The sequence below is a fragment of the Hippocampus comes genome, unplaced genomic scaffold, assembly GCF_001891065.2.
Source record: "Hippocampus comes isolate QL1 unplaced genomic scaffold, H_comes_QL1_v1.1 scaffold261, whole genome shotgun sequence".
In the NCBI taxonomy this organism is placed as follows: domain Eukaryota; kingdom Metazoa; phylum Chordata; class Actinopteri; order Syngnathiformes; family Syngnathidae; genus Hippocampus; species Hippocampus comes.
The window spans coordinates 1,895,984-1,912,901 of record NW_017805824.1 but is presented as its reverse complement, the minus strand read 5'-3'; the positions used below and the strand labels follow the sequence as shown (position 1 = coordinate 1,912,901).

General features: G+C 38.8%; 1 protein-coding gene across 3 annotated transcripts; it reads left to right on the top strand.

Annotated features, from left to right (window-relative positions):
* Positions 1 to 4,546: 4,546 nt before the first annotated feature.
* kars1 (lysyl-tRNA synthetase 1) lies at positions 4,547 to 15,161 on the top strand. 3 transcript variants are annotated; one of them, XM_019886961.1, is made up of 15 exons: positions 4,547 to 4,650; positions 6,783 to 6,948; positions 8,996 to 9,140; positions 9,218 to 9,383; positions 9,477 to 9,570; positions 10,451 to 10,637; positions 11,330 to 11,455; positions 11,582 to 11,701; positions 11,854 to 12,016; positions 12,484 to 12,657; positions 12,772 to 12,857; positions 12,917 to 13,002; positions 13,082 to 13,208; positions 14,234 to 14,377; positions 14,550 to 15,161. In XM_019886961.1, exons 2-15 carry the CDS (start codon positions 6,809 to 6,811, stop codon positions 14,622 to 14,624), a joined length of 1,833 nt encoding a protein of 610 aa, XP_019742520.1. In that variant the 5' UTR covers positions 4,547 to 4,650; positions 6,783 to 6,808; the 3' UTR covers positions 14,625 to 15,161. The 3 variants fall into 3 exon arrangements, with proteins under 3 accessions (XP_019742520.1, XP_019742521.1, XP_019742519.1); XM_019886960.1 differs by lacking the exon at positions 4,547 to 4,650 and adding an exon at positions 4,871 to 4,964; XM_019886962.1 differs by lacking the exon at positions 6,783 to 6,948 and having other exon boundaries at positions 4,548 to 4,650.
* Positions 15,162 to 16,918: the final 1,757 nt, after the last annotated feature.

Below are 16,918 nucleotides of genomic sequence, written 5' to 3'. Positions count from 1 at the left end.
TTAAAAAAAAAAATGTATACCTTATCTACTGAAAGATTCCTTTATCATTCTTGATTGGGATATTTTACGCATGGCCTTGAAACTTTACAAATGTAATGGATTTATTGAATGATAAACGGCAGTTTGTGTGTATTAGCATTCTTTATTCATTCTTGGGTAGTTCTTGCTAGCATTGGCCGGCTTTGTGTCAATGCTGATGACGGGTCAGTTTTATGGCCTGTTTGCTTGCATATCTTTTTTCTTTCTATCTTTTCTATCTACATATCTAAAAATCAAATAGCAACACATTTCTTCTCAGTTTTTTTGTTTGCTTGTTTGTTTGTTTGTTTGTTTGTTTGTTTGTTTCTGACATTTTTATCCCGCTGTTTCAGGGGCTGGTCTCTGACAAAATACTTAAAAGTTCACTTTTCTTGTTTTCATGTGCAGTTTTGTAGAATTTCTGTGTTGCCTACTAAATTGAAATTATCCACCTGCCAAAAAAGAGCTATTTGGATGATAGTAGAAGTAGTAGTACAGTGTAACCTTGACTAATGTGATTCATGATGTGACAGTATGCTGCATTGAGCAGAGCTGTTTTCAGTGGGACATTACTCCCAAAGAACATCTGAAAGCGACGTGTCATTGGCTCTCCTTAAACTTGTGAAACTGAAGATCTCTAGTGTTTAATATTTATGGTTGTTTTTCCTTTTTTCTCCAGTAAGGCTTTTTGTTATTGGTTTCGTACAGTAGTTTGGTGCATGTATTTATTTGTGTAGTTGGGTTTCGATCTTTTGAACTGTGACCGATGGTAATCTATTGTTGTTTGAAGCCCACATCTACTGTCCTCAATTGGAAACATGTATGACACAAAAATGATTTTTCATGTCTGTGTGAAACTACAACTCTGGTGAGTTTTGGAAAAAATGTAACACTCCAAACTTTTTGGAGCAAATGGCACCAAACTTCACAGATTATCCTTATAAATAGGAACAACAACTTTCAGTATTATGACTAATAACAAACTGATGAGATGTCAGCGTAGCGTGAATACTCGTGAGTGTACAGAATGGTTGCAAGCCTCACACTGATCTCAAGAGGCATAGAGTGCATGCTGAGGAGGTCCATCTTTTATATGTGGGAGAAATGATTGAAGTTCTTTGATACATTTTTTTCAATAGAACAAGCATTTATTTTACCAGGTTGACTACTTATAGCTTGCTCAAATCTCTTCAAACTATAACTCCAAATTGAGCGGTGCCTTGAGATATGAGATGAACTCGACTCACTTCACAGTAAGCAGCACTTGGGCAAATAAAGAACAAGTCTTAAAAAAAACAGACTCCAACCTGAGTTTGCCCCTTCCAGTTTACTCTCAAACTAAACATGAAACAGAATTACACCTTGTTTTTTCAAAACACCCCCACAGATTAGCCTATTAGTCCTCTATCTTAATGTTACTGCTAAATAAAGACAGGAAGTACTTGTGGTCAAATTCTTTATCCTCTGCAAAGAGACTAATATGACAGTACTGCTCTACTGATGAGCTAAAAGGATAGCTCAATAAACAGTAGCTCATTCTGTCTGTACTATACTGCCTCCAAGTGGTCAAGACACGAAGCACAATGACTATTCAATTGATAAGATAAGATAAGAGATAAGAAAAACCTTTATTAGTCTCGCAATAGAGAAATTCCCAATTCACAGCAGCAAAGTTATGAATGGAAGAAGTAGAACAACAAAATATAGGAGCTGCTGGAAAGGCAGCCACTCACGCGCTACAGTGTGACAAAAACTGTTTAATTCAATTTAATTATGTAACCATTTCCATTTGTGTAAAGTACGACTATTATGGAGGGCTAAAAGATGACTTGAGTGTTTTTAGTTACAAGCGTTGTCACAGAACGAATGAAACTCGTATCACAAGGCACCATTGCTTGATACCGTACTGTAAATATATGTGCATGTCAGAGACTATATTTTACACCCATCTTACTTGCCAGCGATGTAACGGTGCAAGCCAAGACACTTTAAATGTGCTAGTAATGCTCTACAGCAGGGATGTGACGGATAGAAATGCCTGTCATACATCTAACAGATTTGTACTAAAATATCCAATGCGTTTGTGTAGACATGGATGCATGTGTTTTCTGAAACTGCTATGCAACCAAACTGTAAATGTTGAGCCGTTACGTTTTTGAATATATATTTTTCTATGTAGCCGCTTAGTTTTTAACAACGACGGGAACCAAAATTGTTTTTTCATCTCATTGTTTAAGCTTGTTGAGCTTTTTCTCTGGCGGTTTGCTTGATTGCCTAAACTGTTTGATGCCTTTGTGTCTTTGAGGTACTTGGACCAGTAAAAATCAGCACACTAGATTAATCACATTTCATTTTTAATTCTTCGGGAGGGTCGGTGGGACGCTACTGATAATCACATTTCATTGTTAAATCTTGTGGGGCAAAATGCCTCTGAAAAATTTTATGCTGCATCTACCAGTTTCACCTTTAAAGTCTCCCAGCACAAGTGAAGCACTCCTCCAGTTCGTGTTTTATAATCCAGCAAATGGAAAGTGAATTTTTCTTTGAGGTTTCACACTATGAGAACAACTGTCACATATTCCCCCCCAAAAAAAAACTTTGTTGGGATTCATTTTTTCTGTAAACTTGCTGCTATCTATATTAAACATATACAAGATGGATATTTGTATTCTGAAGCTTCTTATTCAGTTTTTTAAATGCATTTTTATTGAATATACTGGTGCAAGTTAAAAAGAAAAATACAAAAGATAAGTTTCTATGATTTGGATATTAGTGGAAAAAAGTTTACATTATTTTTTGTTTGGATTTCAGTAAAAAAAAGTATCACCATAAGGTGCGTTTGAGAATTCAATTTCAAACCACCCCACACACTGTAAGAAAAAAAATCTTGATGGGATTTTCTCTTTGAACTCATTACTATTTGTATTAAGTAGAAAATGTTAGAAATGTAAATTGGTCACGCTCCCACACTTATTTTGTAAATTAACTGCAAAATGACAATCTACATACAGTACAAACAGCGAAATATATTGACTTGATGACTGGATGGACCATAACAGGGTTGACATTTTGGCAAAATTGACATTTTAGGAGTACAAGGTACATACATTTGGCAACATGATTCAGCTAAGGCCCACAGGTGTCAAACTCAAGGCTCGGTGGCCAGATCTGGTCCACCACGTCATTTTATGTGGCCCGCGAAAGCAAATCATGTCTGCCAATTTCCATCACCCTTACTAAAGTCTCTACCGAAATTTCAAATTGTCATGTGTAATAAATAACGTTGAGATTTTGCAGTAATTTTGTTACGCCGTTTACACTCACTTGAACAATTATTGAAAAAACAACAAACAAATAGTTGACTGATTTCAAAACATGTAATCCGTGAATTTGTTGTGTACAAGTAATATGGTGAGATGATTAAACGTATTCGTTTTCGCTGTTGTAGCAACCCTACAAGGGAAGATGTAACTCCGAATTGGCCTGCGAAAAAATGAGTTTGACGCCCCTGAGTGAAGCTGACTGTGTACTGTTTAACAAATACATTTAAAATTTGCGGCTGGGCTAATGGATGGATTCGTTTTTTTTGTTTGGTTTTTTTTTGTCAATTGATATTTCACTATGACAGTATGGACAAACTAACATTCAACTACACACGTTGAAAATTATGAACGATGACGAACATAACAAATGATCTACTCTGCAACTAGGTACTGTGTCAGCCTCCCCTGATGAAAGACACTGAAAACATCAACTATTTGTCAAGTTAGTGTAGAAAGGGGCATGGTAAAAAAAATGTTTGCAAAAACTGTTTGCAAACTTTACATTTAGAAATTTTGGTTGACATTTTAGCAAGAGTAATGGAAGTTAAGGCACAAGATTTGCTTCCGTGGGCCACGCAAAATGAAGTGGCCCGCCGGATCTGGCTCAGGAGCCTCGAATTTCAATTTATAATACGGTACAGGTACTGTGGAATTCTTATTCGACCCCAAACTAGGCACTTTATTGTGATTTTGGCAGACTCATACATGGGTCTGAGTCTTTTTCTTTTGTTCAAATATATTAATGAAATTATGATTCAAAAACTGAATGAACAAATCTTAAATATGGCAGGGAATGTGTTTACTTTTTCAGTTTTGATTTTGAGCAGCAAATTTGGAGTTACATATTGGTGCTCACCAGGAATGCATAGGCAAAATTGCACAAATTTTCACTTGAAAGAATAGTGGCGATCTTGGGATTTTTTTCTGTTCAATTTTAAAACTGTGTAAATTTAATACACTTCATCTTCAGCATGTTTAGTGCCACTTTTGTAAATAACCACGCCCCCGTCCAGGCCACGCCCCCGTCCAGGCCACGCCCCTTCCGCTTTTTTCATCACTCGCCATTGCCATGTATGTATTAATGAAATTATGATTCAAAAACTGAAGTGATAACAGTTAACCATTCTATTTCCACTAATTCCATTGAGACACCGTCTTTTACGTCTGCCCCCAAACTTCCGACGGTCTCTGAACGCCCCGGTTTGATGGCTTTCAAGTGCTTGTGCGCATGCGCAGATCCTTCAACACGCAAAACCAGGACCATCATGGCTGATGTAACAGCGGCGGACGGCGATAAACTCAGCAAAAAGTGAGTTTTATGCGTTTTCCATCTAATTTAACGCGAATGGCGTTCGGTTCCGCGATTCTTAGCTGTATTTGCTGTCATGCAGATGACAAGTACTGCTAGCAGACGTTAAAGCGTATTAAGAAAGATAGTGAAACTAATTTGCCACACGGAGGCATGCTGGTAGCCTACATTTCCCAGCTGTCTGGCTTTTTACGTCAGCGGGAAATGTAGTTTTTAAAATTAGGATTACCCCACAATGATGGTGTATTTTGTGAAGAAATCAAACTACAAGCTCCATAATGTCCTAAAAGAAAGGTCGTCCACACGCCGACTGGGTAAATCTGGGACTTGTGCTTTCTCTTTTTTTCCTTTAGAACATTACAACATTCTTATTACTTATCACGATAATCACCGTATAGCACATAAGACGAGATAGTATTTATGGTATTAACGTTTTACTAAAGTTGTTTCTGACCTCCATACGATATGCTAGCAACACTCACAGGCACGTGCTAGCTATCTGTTAAAAGAATTCGTTTTTTGGGTGTGTACCGTGGTTGCAACAAGAAATAGCGTGCACATTCTGTTTTCGCAATTTGTCAACCCATTTTGATAGTGTCGTCTAATGCGTATCTTGCTCATGAATGTTTTCTGTCAAATATCGCTGACAGGCACGGCTTTTTAACAACCAATTAAAAATGTTTGCCTTCTCTATATCCCTAATAGCAGTTAATAATCGATAGTTCTTTTTCTTATTTTCTTCTTCCTTGCTTTTGCTTTCTTACTTGCACTCTTTTTTGTCTTGTCTTTCGTTTCTCTTTCGGTTATTGCTTTCTTTCTTTCAGTTATTATGAGCCTCTTGTATGGGTGAGATGTCAGTTGAAGGTTAAAACGGAGAAAAGCGAGTTAAAAAAAGAAATACACAACCGAAAGGAACATTGGAGTGACTGTGTTTTTGGGCTCATTTTTGTATGATTTCATTCCAGTTTTTATTATTATTATGTATGTAAATGCTGTCAAGAAATGTTGACTTTTTTTCTACACTCTCTTCATCTTTGTCGGGTCCAATAACTTTATATGAGTTCTAAAATAACAAAATGTGTAATAAATGTTATTTCATTAAAAAAACATATTTATAAGTCACTGCAACATGATACATTGACTGTAACATTTATTCATTCACTATGCAAACTGCTTTATTCTCACAAGGGCTGCGGGCGTGCTGGAGCATTTCCCAGCTGACATTGGGCATTAGGCGGAGTACACCCTGTACTAGTGTAGTTGCCATTTGCAGGGCACGCACACTATTCACCCACAATCACACTCAGGGATAATTTAGAGCGTTCAATTAACCTACCCTGTGTGTTTTGGGAATGTGGGAGGAAACCGGAGTATCCGGATAAAACCCATGTAGTTAAGGGAAGAACATGCATCCTCCACACAGGAATCCCGGATTCCAAACCTCGACATGTGCACGGTGTGGCAGATGTACCAACCAGTCGCCCACCATGCCGCCTGACTGTAACATGGTTCTGAAATATAGGACAATGAAAAAAGTATTTACGTTATGATTCAGTTGTATTCTCCATGAAAGTCAAGTAAGAATGTGACTTAATTAAATGTCTGGGTGGGGCAACAACATTTATAAATGATAAAATGCTAATTTTTGAGACTTCAAAGTTAAATACAGCTGAGACTCACAAATGCACTGTTTAGGATTTAATTCAGATGTGCTCAACCTTTTTTGACATCTACTCATCAAGCGGCCAACCTGCGATCAACTCCTTCACGCACATGTAGGAATACACGCACGCACACGTGGGAATAAGCATGCACACATGTATGCCAGTGAAACAGAAAAATAAATACAAGACTACCCGTATTGTTTTGTGTTTTTTGTTGTTGTAAAGTGTCCTTGGGTGTCTTGAAAGGCGCTTATAAATAAAATGTATTATTATTATTATTATTATTAGAGTGAATTTATAAAAAAATGAAATCACTGACTGTTTTAGTAGGAGACCTGACACAGGGAGACAGGAATGCACTTTTGTAGCGTGTTAAGTGCAGAAAGAAATATGACTGCCACCTCTGCTTGCTCGTAAGCCTTGTTTGTATTATTATTATTTTTGTATATACATATGTCTTTTCTCCAGATTGCTCTTCTGACTGGTGGCTCGGCATGCTTTGCCTGGTCAGGGCAGTCAGGCAGCAGCTGTGCCAAGCCTTTGAAGTCAGGGGACTGTGGCATAAACATGCACATCCATGTACAGCTGCCGTGCCTGCCCAAATTTATGGGAACCGTTGGAGAGGTGACAAAAGGTTGGTGGCTTTTCCTTTCAAGAGAGAATAACAACCAACCTTTTGTCACCAGCAAGTTGTGGCTTTCTTTCGATTGTCCACATCGGTCAGTTTGCCTTTTAATATGCGGTACTAAACTTACACGGCTCACAAAATATTATTTTTGACTATGAAACATAAACTACCAAATGAAAGATTCGACTCTTTTCTTTCATTACCATAAAGTTTGTTTCTTACGAAATCCATTTTTTTGTAACCAGCTGTTGAACATCGTTTTAGTTCACCCAAGACTCCTATTTTGGACCCCCAAAAACGCAGAAAACATGCGTCTTGTGTCAAAATATATTTTATGCACAGCAGTGACTTCAACACTAATAATTTAGTGACGCCTCAAACTTCTGAACATTCCTTTCCATCAGTCATTTCCTGCAAAAATCGGACTGTGGTGGAAACATGAGTTGGGCACTTACGTTGTTAGCGTTACGATATGACAAACGTTCACTGTTTGCACACTATTTAGTGTAGCAGCAGTAGTAGTGTTTCGTAGTGTGTGTGTGCCTTCATGTGCATGCAAGCATGTGTGTGCAGCTGTCTATATGTGGGTATGTATGTAGGTTATGTACGTATGTTACTTCTACCTGTAAATTTTAAATAATCTCTGTTATCTTTTCTCTCCTTTGACCCTTTTATGTAGTACATTCAACGTGACAAACACTTTGATCAATCAGAAGCTTCTTGTTATGATCCAATTTCTAAAGCTTCCGCTTCACCGTTTTTTTTGAAACACGGTGATCTCCTCCACAAGAGACGCAATGCTGCCATCTTCTGGCCATAATTTTTCTTTTTTTTTTTTTTAACATTTATTAGCTTAATGATCAAATCAGAGCTGGACAAAGCTTCTCCAAAGCCCATTCCTATTTAAAAACCAAATGGACAAAAAAAAAGAAACAAAAAACATAGTTGACAGTTCCCATGGCTGGTGCTCCTCACTAGGGTTCTCGTTGACGCCATTTAATGTCAATGACAATAGTATCGCCAAGCCCTACAGACATGCATATATTGTTTTATCCTCCGCAAAAAACAAAATAAAAACTGTTATTGCAGTTTACCGAGTCACTTATGACCTTTGTCTACATGCCTGTCCACTACTGCCCCCTGGTGACCAAGTGGTGCACTGCAGAAGGATCTGCAATCAATGAAATCATGATGCACAAACTGTTGAATGCTTTATATGCTAACTATGTTATTATCAAATGTTTCTTAAAGTACAATATTGTGGTATTTATTCAAAACAGCTATAATTTGGGGGAGGGATGGAGGGTTAGGACGTATCGATGGTATTTCCATTTATTTCAATGGGGAAAGATGCTTTGAGGTACATGCATTTTGCGTTAAGGTTAGAATAGATTACCGTAGTTTATTTGAAAGGAGATTGCGTACATAGCACATTTGGCAATAAAGTTGACATGAATGTGAACATAAAACATGGTTTAAAAAAGGTTAGAAATGTGTATTTTTCATCTGTAGTCCCTTAACCATGATATGAAAGAAGCATTAAAATACAAAAGGAATACGTAAGAATAATAAAAGACACTAGACAAAACGGAGCGTGTTCACTGGACCAATTAAATTCAAAAGTCAAGACACCACTTTGCAGTGGACCCCAGCATACTTTTCCAATATTTTGTTGTGTTTTGCAGAAGGGCTTTGGGGGTAATGCAGCCCCATTTTACTGGCTTATTGGCGATATGTATCGCTGCCGATTCAAGGATTTTTATTTATTTATTTTTCAGTAAAAAAGTATTTTTTTTTCCTGATTCAATTGAATGTGCCTAACTAAATTGCCGAGTTTTAGGCACCCTGGTCCCTATCCCGAGCATTGCAGGCGTCTGCTGTACTCAGTTGTATAAGAGGCAATGGGTTATGGTAATAGTACCTACCGCTATCTAGTGGTACAGCATGGCATAGATAGATGACCAAGATGCATTTTCTGGATTTTCTTCTCAGTATCACTGATTGCATTTCACCTTCTAACCAATAACTGCTTTGATTCTTCATGTCTTATCAGTGAGCTGAAGAGGAGACTAAAAGCCGAGAAGAAGGCTTTGGAGAAAGAAGCCAAAGCCAAAGAACAGGTGCAGCTAAAGAAGGAATCCAATAACGGCACACCATCAGACATCGCTGCCATAGATGAGGAGACACTCGACCCAAATGTGAGATTCTTGTATGAACGTTGGCTTTTACCTTTCAATGCCTGAACACTATTTACATTGTTTGCCTCCAAATGCAGCAATACTACAAGATTCGCACACAGGCCATTCAGGAGCTCAAGGGTACCGCTGAGGACCCGTATCCACACAAGTATCACGTTGACTTGTCGCTCACAGAGTTCATTGAGAAGTACAATTACCTACAGCCAGGGGAACAGCTAAGGGATGTCGTTCTCAATGTGTCAGGTATTGTCATGCTTGAATTCATTACAAATGATTGGATTTGAGTGACTGTATAAGGTGTCAATAAGTGTTTATTTCTTGTCTTGTGATTGGCAGGCCGCATCCATGCCAAGAGGGCATCCGGTGCTAAGCTGCTGTTTTATGACATGCGAGGCGAAGGCACCAAGTTGCAAGTTATGGCAAACTCCGGGTACTGAAAGACTGAGTAAAACATAAATAATACCTGTTGCCTGAATGTTATGTGTATGTACATTTATTGACTAACCAATTCACTGCCAGACATTGTCAAAGCAGAGTTGCCTGTATTGCCAGCTATTTTAGAACATTTCCACTGCCATTTCGCGACAATTTAAAAATTGAGTTCTGTGACAACATAAGCACCAAACTTGCCCCAAAAAATGTAGATTCTTCTTTCAGTTTTTAGCAGTAGAACATGGGCGCTTTCACTCAAAACATTGTTTTCTAACCAAAAAGTAGAGGGAAAAACCTGGGGTGAAAAGAAACATGTCAAGCAGAGCAATGACTTTGGTGCCCGTATTTGTTGCTTTGAAATATACGGTATATTGTAATATTTTTCATTTATTTATGTTTTTGAACGTGGTGTTCACCATTCATGCCATCTTTTCTCATGATTACGACACAATTTTCCCGACCTACCACGATACATATTCTGTTTATACCTTACATACGCACTCCATCCGACCATCTACAGGATTTTATTTATTTTTTTTAATATAACAGTGCTTTACAATCCTGAATTTCACAGATAAGATGGGTGAGCCCCTCGTCCACTCTTACCAATTCAAAAATGTCCTTGACCTAGATACACTTTGACAGATGACAAGTATAAACGTCCATGGCGATGAATGACTTAGTTAATGCTGCAATATGAACTAAGATCACAGTAGCAATGTTGTCCTCTCAAGAATCATATCCAGTACATAATTTTTTTTGTGGTGTGGTTATCAGAGGTGTTTCACCAACAGAAGCCAAAGTCATGTATGCTCATACTTCATGATAGATTTAAGAGGTAAGATGCTGTAACAGTGAATTTTTCCTCACCCTGTCAGGAACTACAAGTCTGAGCAAGACTTTGTGGCCATCAACAACAAGCTCAGGCGCGGTGACATCATCGGTGTCCGTGGAAACCCCGGGAAGACTAAAAAGGGGGAGCTGTCCATCATCCCCATCGAGATGACTCTGCTTTCGCCTTGTCTCCACATGCTGCCTCATCTCCATTTTGGACTTAAAGACAAGGTAATACATTCCCTGTAGGACACTATGTTAATGTCTCACGAGGATCCAAGGCTCACTTGTTTAAAAATACAGTGGAACCTCGGTTATTATTATTTTCATATGTTATGGGTTTCAAATACTTTTCCTCAAAATATTGTCACACACACACGGTCACAGATATTGTATTGAATGTGAGCTTGGGAACTTCGCCAAACATTGACAACCATTAAAAAAAAAAATCTATGAATTTATTTTATACGACAGAGACTTTCACGGTTATTTTTGTTAATACGTATGGGTTTCATGAACAGATTAATTGGATGTACACTATTTCCTAGAACAAATACATTTTTGTAGCAGCAGTTTTAGTCTGACCTTTGAGAGCAGATATGGTAATCCCAAAAACGAGATAACACTGTACAGAATGTGTTCAAGTGTGAATTTGAAATTCATACTTCGGTTTTACAACATGTTATTTATGCATTTGCAGACCTTGACCTCTGGATTAAACAGAACAATTGATGATTGTAAAGATGTGTCACTGCAAAGGTTTTGATTGAGATGACTCATAGATTAAACATCACCCAAGTCCCTAAACGGTAGCCAAAAACAAAAAAAGTTGGAGTCACCCAAACCTAAAAATGGAAGAGGCAATTTTTTTTCAAATATCTTTTTTCCCCATCTTTTGTGATCTTGTCATGTCTCTCTCAAAGGAAACACGATTCCGTCAGCGCTACTTGGATCTCATCTTAAATGACTACGTGAGGCAGAAATTTATAACCCGAGCCAAAATCATCACATACTTGCGCAGCTTCTTGGACCGGCTAGGATTTTTAGAGGTAAGGGTTTGACATGCTTATCACAACCTATAAAATATACTTTTTTCCCCTCCTCCATTTAAAAAAAAATATCTTGTTTCTTTTGTGTGAAATTTCCTTCCAACTCATGCTTGCTGCCGTTTTAAGATTGAGACGCCAATGATGAACATCATTCCCGGTGGAGCAGTGGCCCGTCCATTTGTAACTTACCACAACGAGCTGGATATGAACCTATATATGAGGATTGCTCCTGAGCTTTACCACAAGGTAGTGTACAGAATTCTGGGAGGCAAACAAACATTTTAAATGGAGTACATTATCAGTTTACTGTTAAATTATTATTTTCTCTTGAATGTAGCCTCTTAGCCCTGAGTGGATTTTAGACATTCTTAATTATACACTGTGCGTTCTACCTATAGATGCTTGTTGTCGGTGGGATAGATCGAGTGTATGAGGTCGGCCGTCAGTTCAGGAATGAAGGCATCGATCTCACTCACAACCCGGAGTTCACCACCTGTGAATTCTACATGGCATATGCCGACTACCACGACTTGATGGACATAACAGAGAAACTTCTGTCTGGTACGCAGTAAACCGCTTGTGTGGGATCAACAAAGACTTCAATCTGTCTTGCTTCATGTTTTCCGTGAGGCAGTCTGTTTCAAAGTGCTGTAGACTGTATGCATACGTTATGCCGTGCAAATGCTGAGGGCAATGATGGCCGCACACGCATTTGGAATTTCTGTGAAATTTCAAGTAGTAATTAAGGCTGGATATCCTGGAGGTCCAAGTGCTCATTTCTGATGTAATGCCTATATCCTGTTTAAATTACATTTCGAGTCACACGTCACTGCTGTGGCTTCCTTATTCATCAGTCAGGGAGCTTCATTCTGTCATGTCGCAGTATGTGGAGTCAACCCACTCAGGAAGATTTTTGGTTGTACATAATAAACACGTTCAATACTTATTGTCCCCTTTTTCATTAGACTGTCACATCACTATCGGGTCAAGAACAAAAATACTGAGTCTGTTTTGTGTTTTCCTCTCAGGAATGGTGAAGCACATCACGGGAGGTTACAAGGTAACCTACCACCCTGATGGTCCAGAAGGAGAAGCCCATGAGATTGACTTCACTCCACCGTTTAGAAGAGTGAGCATGACACATGACCTTGAGAAGCTGATGGGAGTTAAATTTCCTCCCACTGACAGTTACGACAGTGACGGTAAGATTAGGATACAATCTGATTTGTTGTTGGTATTGTTTTTGTTTTATGCGATTGGCACAGGAATTATCCAGAAATGATGTCCATATGCCTTTCTTCCCATCAACTCTTTAGAGACACGTAAATTCTTTGATGACCTGTGTGCCCAGAAAGGAGTTGAATGTCCTCCACCCAGAACAACTGCCCGCCTACTTGACAAGGTGCTTTATTTACTTTATTAATTATTACATATGACTTGAAGCACTCTGTTGTTTCTCAGCTTGTGGGAGATTTCCTGGAGGTCACCTGTATCAACCCCACATTCATCTGTGATCACCCACAAATCATGAGCCCCTTAGCAAAATGGTGAGGGGAGACATCGCAATTCTCTCAAAGATGTTAGCAAATGCCCCTGCCTGACAATTGAAATGGTTCTTTCCAATAGGCATCGATCAGAGAAAGGCCTAACGGAGCGCTTTGAACTCTTCGTGATGAAGAAAGAAATCTGCAACGCCTACACCGAGTTGAATGACCCCATTAAACAGAGGGAGCTTTTTGAGCAGCAAGCCAAGGTGTGTAATGGACTTTGTAATATGGTGCGGTGCTATATTTTCAACTCACAATTGGCGTTGCAATCGAGAGAGAGAGGGTGACACACAATGATCAGGTTGTTAAGCAATTTAATAGTGGGGCACTGTTAAGAGATTTATGACCCGTCGAAGTTGTTGGTGTTTGAAGAGAGTTTTTTTTTTTTTTTTTTTTTTGTGCCTTTTCCAGTATGCATCCATGAGAGCGAGTAGCATTGCCATTTAATGTGTTTGTTGGTTAAGTTAAAGTCCTCCAGCTGGTACCGATGGACGTGTGCAAACATTAGCATTAGCTTGCACTAAATTGGCCTGGCATTTAATGTAATTCGTGTCTGTTTGACTACATATAAAACAGAGAGGATTACATGTTGTGTAATCAAAACAACCTCATACGTTTTTCTTTAGAAAGACCGCAAGCTTAATGCAAACGCACTATGCAAAATTCCATAGATGGGCTAATGAATAGCATTAGTGTCGCGATGTTATAACCTTTTTGAGCAATGGTTATTTGAATACAAACGGAGCAACACACGTAGACAGAAATGCTACACTTGTGACCTTCTTATGTTAAATTATTTAATTGTTACTACTGTATGTTTTTCTAATGCACAATATTGTAGGGGTTTTTTGTTTGTTTGTTTTAGTAAAACACAATTTGGCTTGCTTTTAATGAAGTAAAGGGGACGTGAACCCCCTTTTTTCTCTTTTTTTTTTAATGAGAAAATGTTCAATCACAGTTCAGAGCAACTGTGACGACGTTTTCAGTCGACAACAAGTGGCAAAATGGCTCCCACCTGAAATGGCTAAGAACGAGTGGATTTTACTGCTTAACTCAGATTCCATAAACACATTATGAATCAAAATGTCATGTTTAGCTTAGTGAAGGCGCATATTAACATATTATTGTAAAAAAACATTTTTTAGTTGAGTTCCACTTGAAAGGTGAAGAAATGGAGGTCTACTCGTGGTGAGTGCCTGACAAGAAAATATTTCCCTCCAATATTTTTCAGGCCAAGGCCGAGGGTGACGACGAGGCCATGTTCATCGACGAGACCTTCTGCACAGCACTGGAATATGGTCTCCCACCAACAGCTGGATGGGGAATGGGCATCGACCGTCTCACCATGTTCCTCACAGACTCCAATAACATCAAGGTAACGCAGTGAAGAAATGCTGACACCCATTTTTGACTCCATAATGGGGGAGAAAGAGGAATGTCAAGAACCACATAACCTCTCTGATCTTAAATCAATCTTTTTGACAAGTTCCTGAAGGCGATCATATTTTATGAAAAGACGAACAGTTTTATTATGTGTTCTTTCTCAGGAGGTGTTGCTCTTCCCAGCCATGAAGCCCGATGACAACAAAACAGGCGTTCCTGCAGAGGGCACCTCTGTGTAACGTACTCACTCTTCCCTCCTTGAAGAAGGCCTGAGAAGCATTTATGTCAGTGGTCAATTGTGAGGTCTGCCTTTTTTTTTTTTTGTTTTGTTTTTTTTAATGATGTCAAAGGCTGCGTTGCTCAATTACTGATACAGAAAAATATTGTTTCATTGAGATTTTTTTTGTTGATTTGGTTCTGTGATCATGTTTGTTGGGTCTTGTTTGTCAGCAAGTATACATTTTAATCTTCATTTTCAACTGGACCCTCATCGTTTGATCAATGACTCACATCCTATCCATCACCCTTTTGCAGATCAAGATGTAATGTTTCAGAATATCCTTCAAAATTTTATAAAGTAGTCAATTTGTTGCTCAAGTCTAACTTTGATATCTGGAGTTGAAGCATCGAAATGTAATTGAAGCACCTGCTGTAATATTTGGAGTCGTCACAATACTGCAATCTCTCCTGTTGTCATGTCTGCTTAAGTTTGCTATTGTCGACAGACTTCAAAGGTCAGCCCTCTAATGCATCTGAATAAAGCGCTTATGAATATTTTTGTCTTTTAATTTTTTAAAATACTATTTAAAATAATTACTTATAACAACTTATTAGTGCCTCATTCATTCCTGGATCAATTTGAGCATTATTGTACCTTACTAAAATGTGAATTTTGCTGCTCAGCATATTGTCAAGAGAACCAATGGTCATCCTTGATTTTATGGTGCCCTACGTGAGTCCCCTCCTCCTTTGACACCACCACCACCACCAAACCCATTCACACATCCCAATGAAAAACGTCAAAGTTTTTTATTACAAATTACATAACGGTAAGAAGGCGGCCCGGTAGTCCAGTGGTTAGCACGTCGACTTCACAGTGCAGAGGTACCGGGTTCGAATCCAGCTCCGGCCTCCCTGTGTGGAGTTTGCATGTTCTCCCCGGGCCTGCGTGGGTTTTCTCCGGGTACTCCGGTTTCCTCCCACATTCCAAAAACATGCATGGTAGGCTGATTGACTGCTCTAAATTGTCCCTAGGTGTGAATGTGAGCGTGGATGGTTGTTCGTCTCTGTGTGCCCTGCGATTGGCTGGCGTCCGATTCAGGGTGTCCCCCGCCTACTGCCCGAAGACGGCTGGGATAGGCTCCAGCACCCCCCGCGACCCTAGTGAGGATCAAGCGGTTCGGAAAATGAATGAATGAATAACGGTAAGAATAGATCAACCGTCAAGTATGACAAGGAATTTCAATACAATTCACAAATGTGTTTTCTTTGTCTCTCGCTAAAATTGGTCACCGTCTTAGTGACTAATAAGCAAGTGATATTATCGAGATTTGCAAAACTAATCTTACTTTTCTGTCAATTACGTTTTTTTTAACGAGAATGTGATGCATTCAAACGTCAAATCGCACTCCTGATGTGTTGATCCTTCTCATGTTTTCAATACTTTTAACTATATTTCCCACCATTTCTGCAAGAGTTAACCCCCCCCCCCCCCGCACACACACACACACACTCTTGTGTCTTAAAGGGGCGCACATTTCTGCAGTTGTACCGATGAATAGACGTATCCTAAGTTTACTTTGGAGCCTGGTGTCTGCCTGCCGACAGTTAAGAAATGAAATTTTAAAAAAGCTGACAGGAATGGGCTTATATAATTGTCCTGGTTCAGCCAGGAAAAAAAAAATCTTTTTTAAACCAATGTTTTTCTTCTAACGGAGAATCCGTAATACTGAGGATGCTTCTCATAATTTGACGTGGATCAACTACAAATAAAACTTGTCGAGAAATAAGCTTTTTAAAGGTGTTGTATGATCGTACATGACAACATGTAAAATAATGTGAAGTGTACCGGTTCCGTCAATAAAAGAAATCTGTTTGCATAGTTCCATTCAAGTTTATGTAGCTCGGCATGGGCGTCATTAGGCCTATTTTAGGGAGGCTTCAGCCTCCCTAAAAATGTCTTTAGCCCCCCTAAATAATTTCATTGCATTATTTTAAAAAAAGTATTATTTATTTTTCCTGTACTTTTGCTAATATATTGCATCAAATTCAATGTAATGTGGCCATTTTAAATTATATTTCGATAACCTGCCATTATTGTAATGTTAAATCTCCCAGGTTTCCTGAACGCAACAGGTGTTGCGTTAGCATTTGACGTGTCTGTCACCATCGCCACATCAAATGCTAACGCAACAACTGACAGTTCATTGCCGAAAGTCAGGTTGAGTCGACAGCATGGATATTCGACAGTTTTTTAGAAAGGTAAATTAAGTATTCAATGAATCCATGCTGGTAAAACTAGTGACTATAGTCC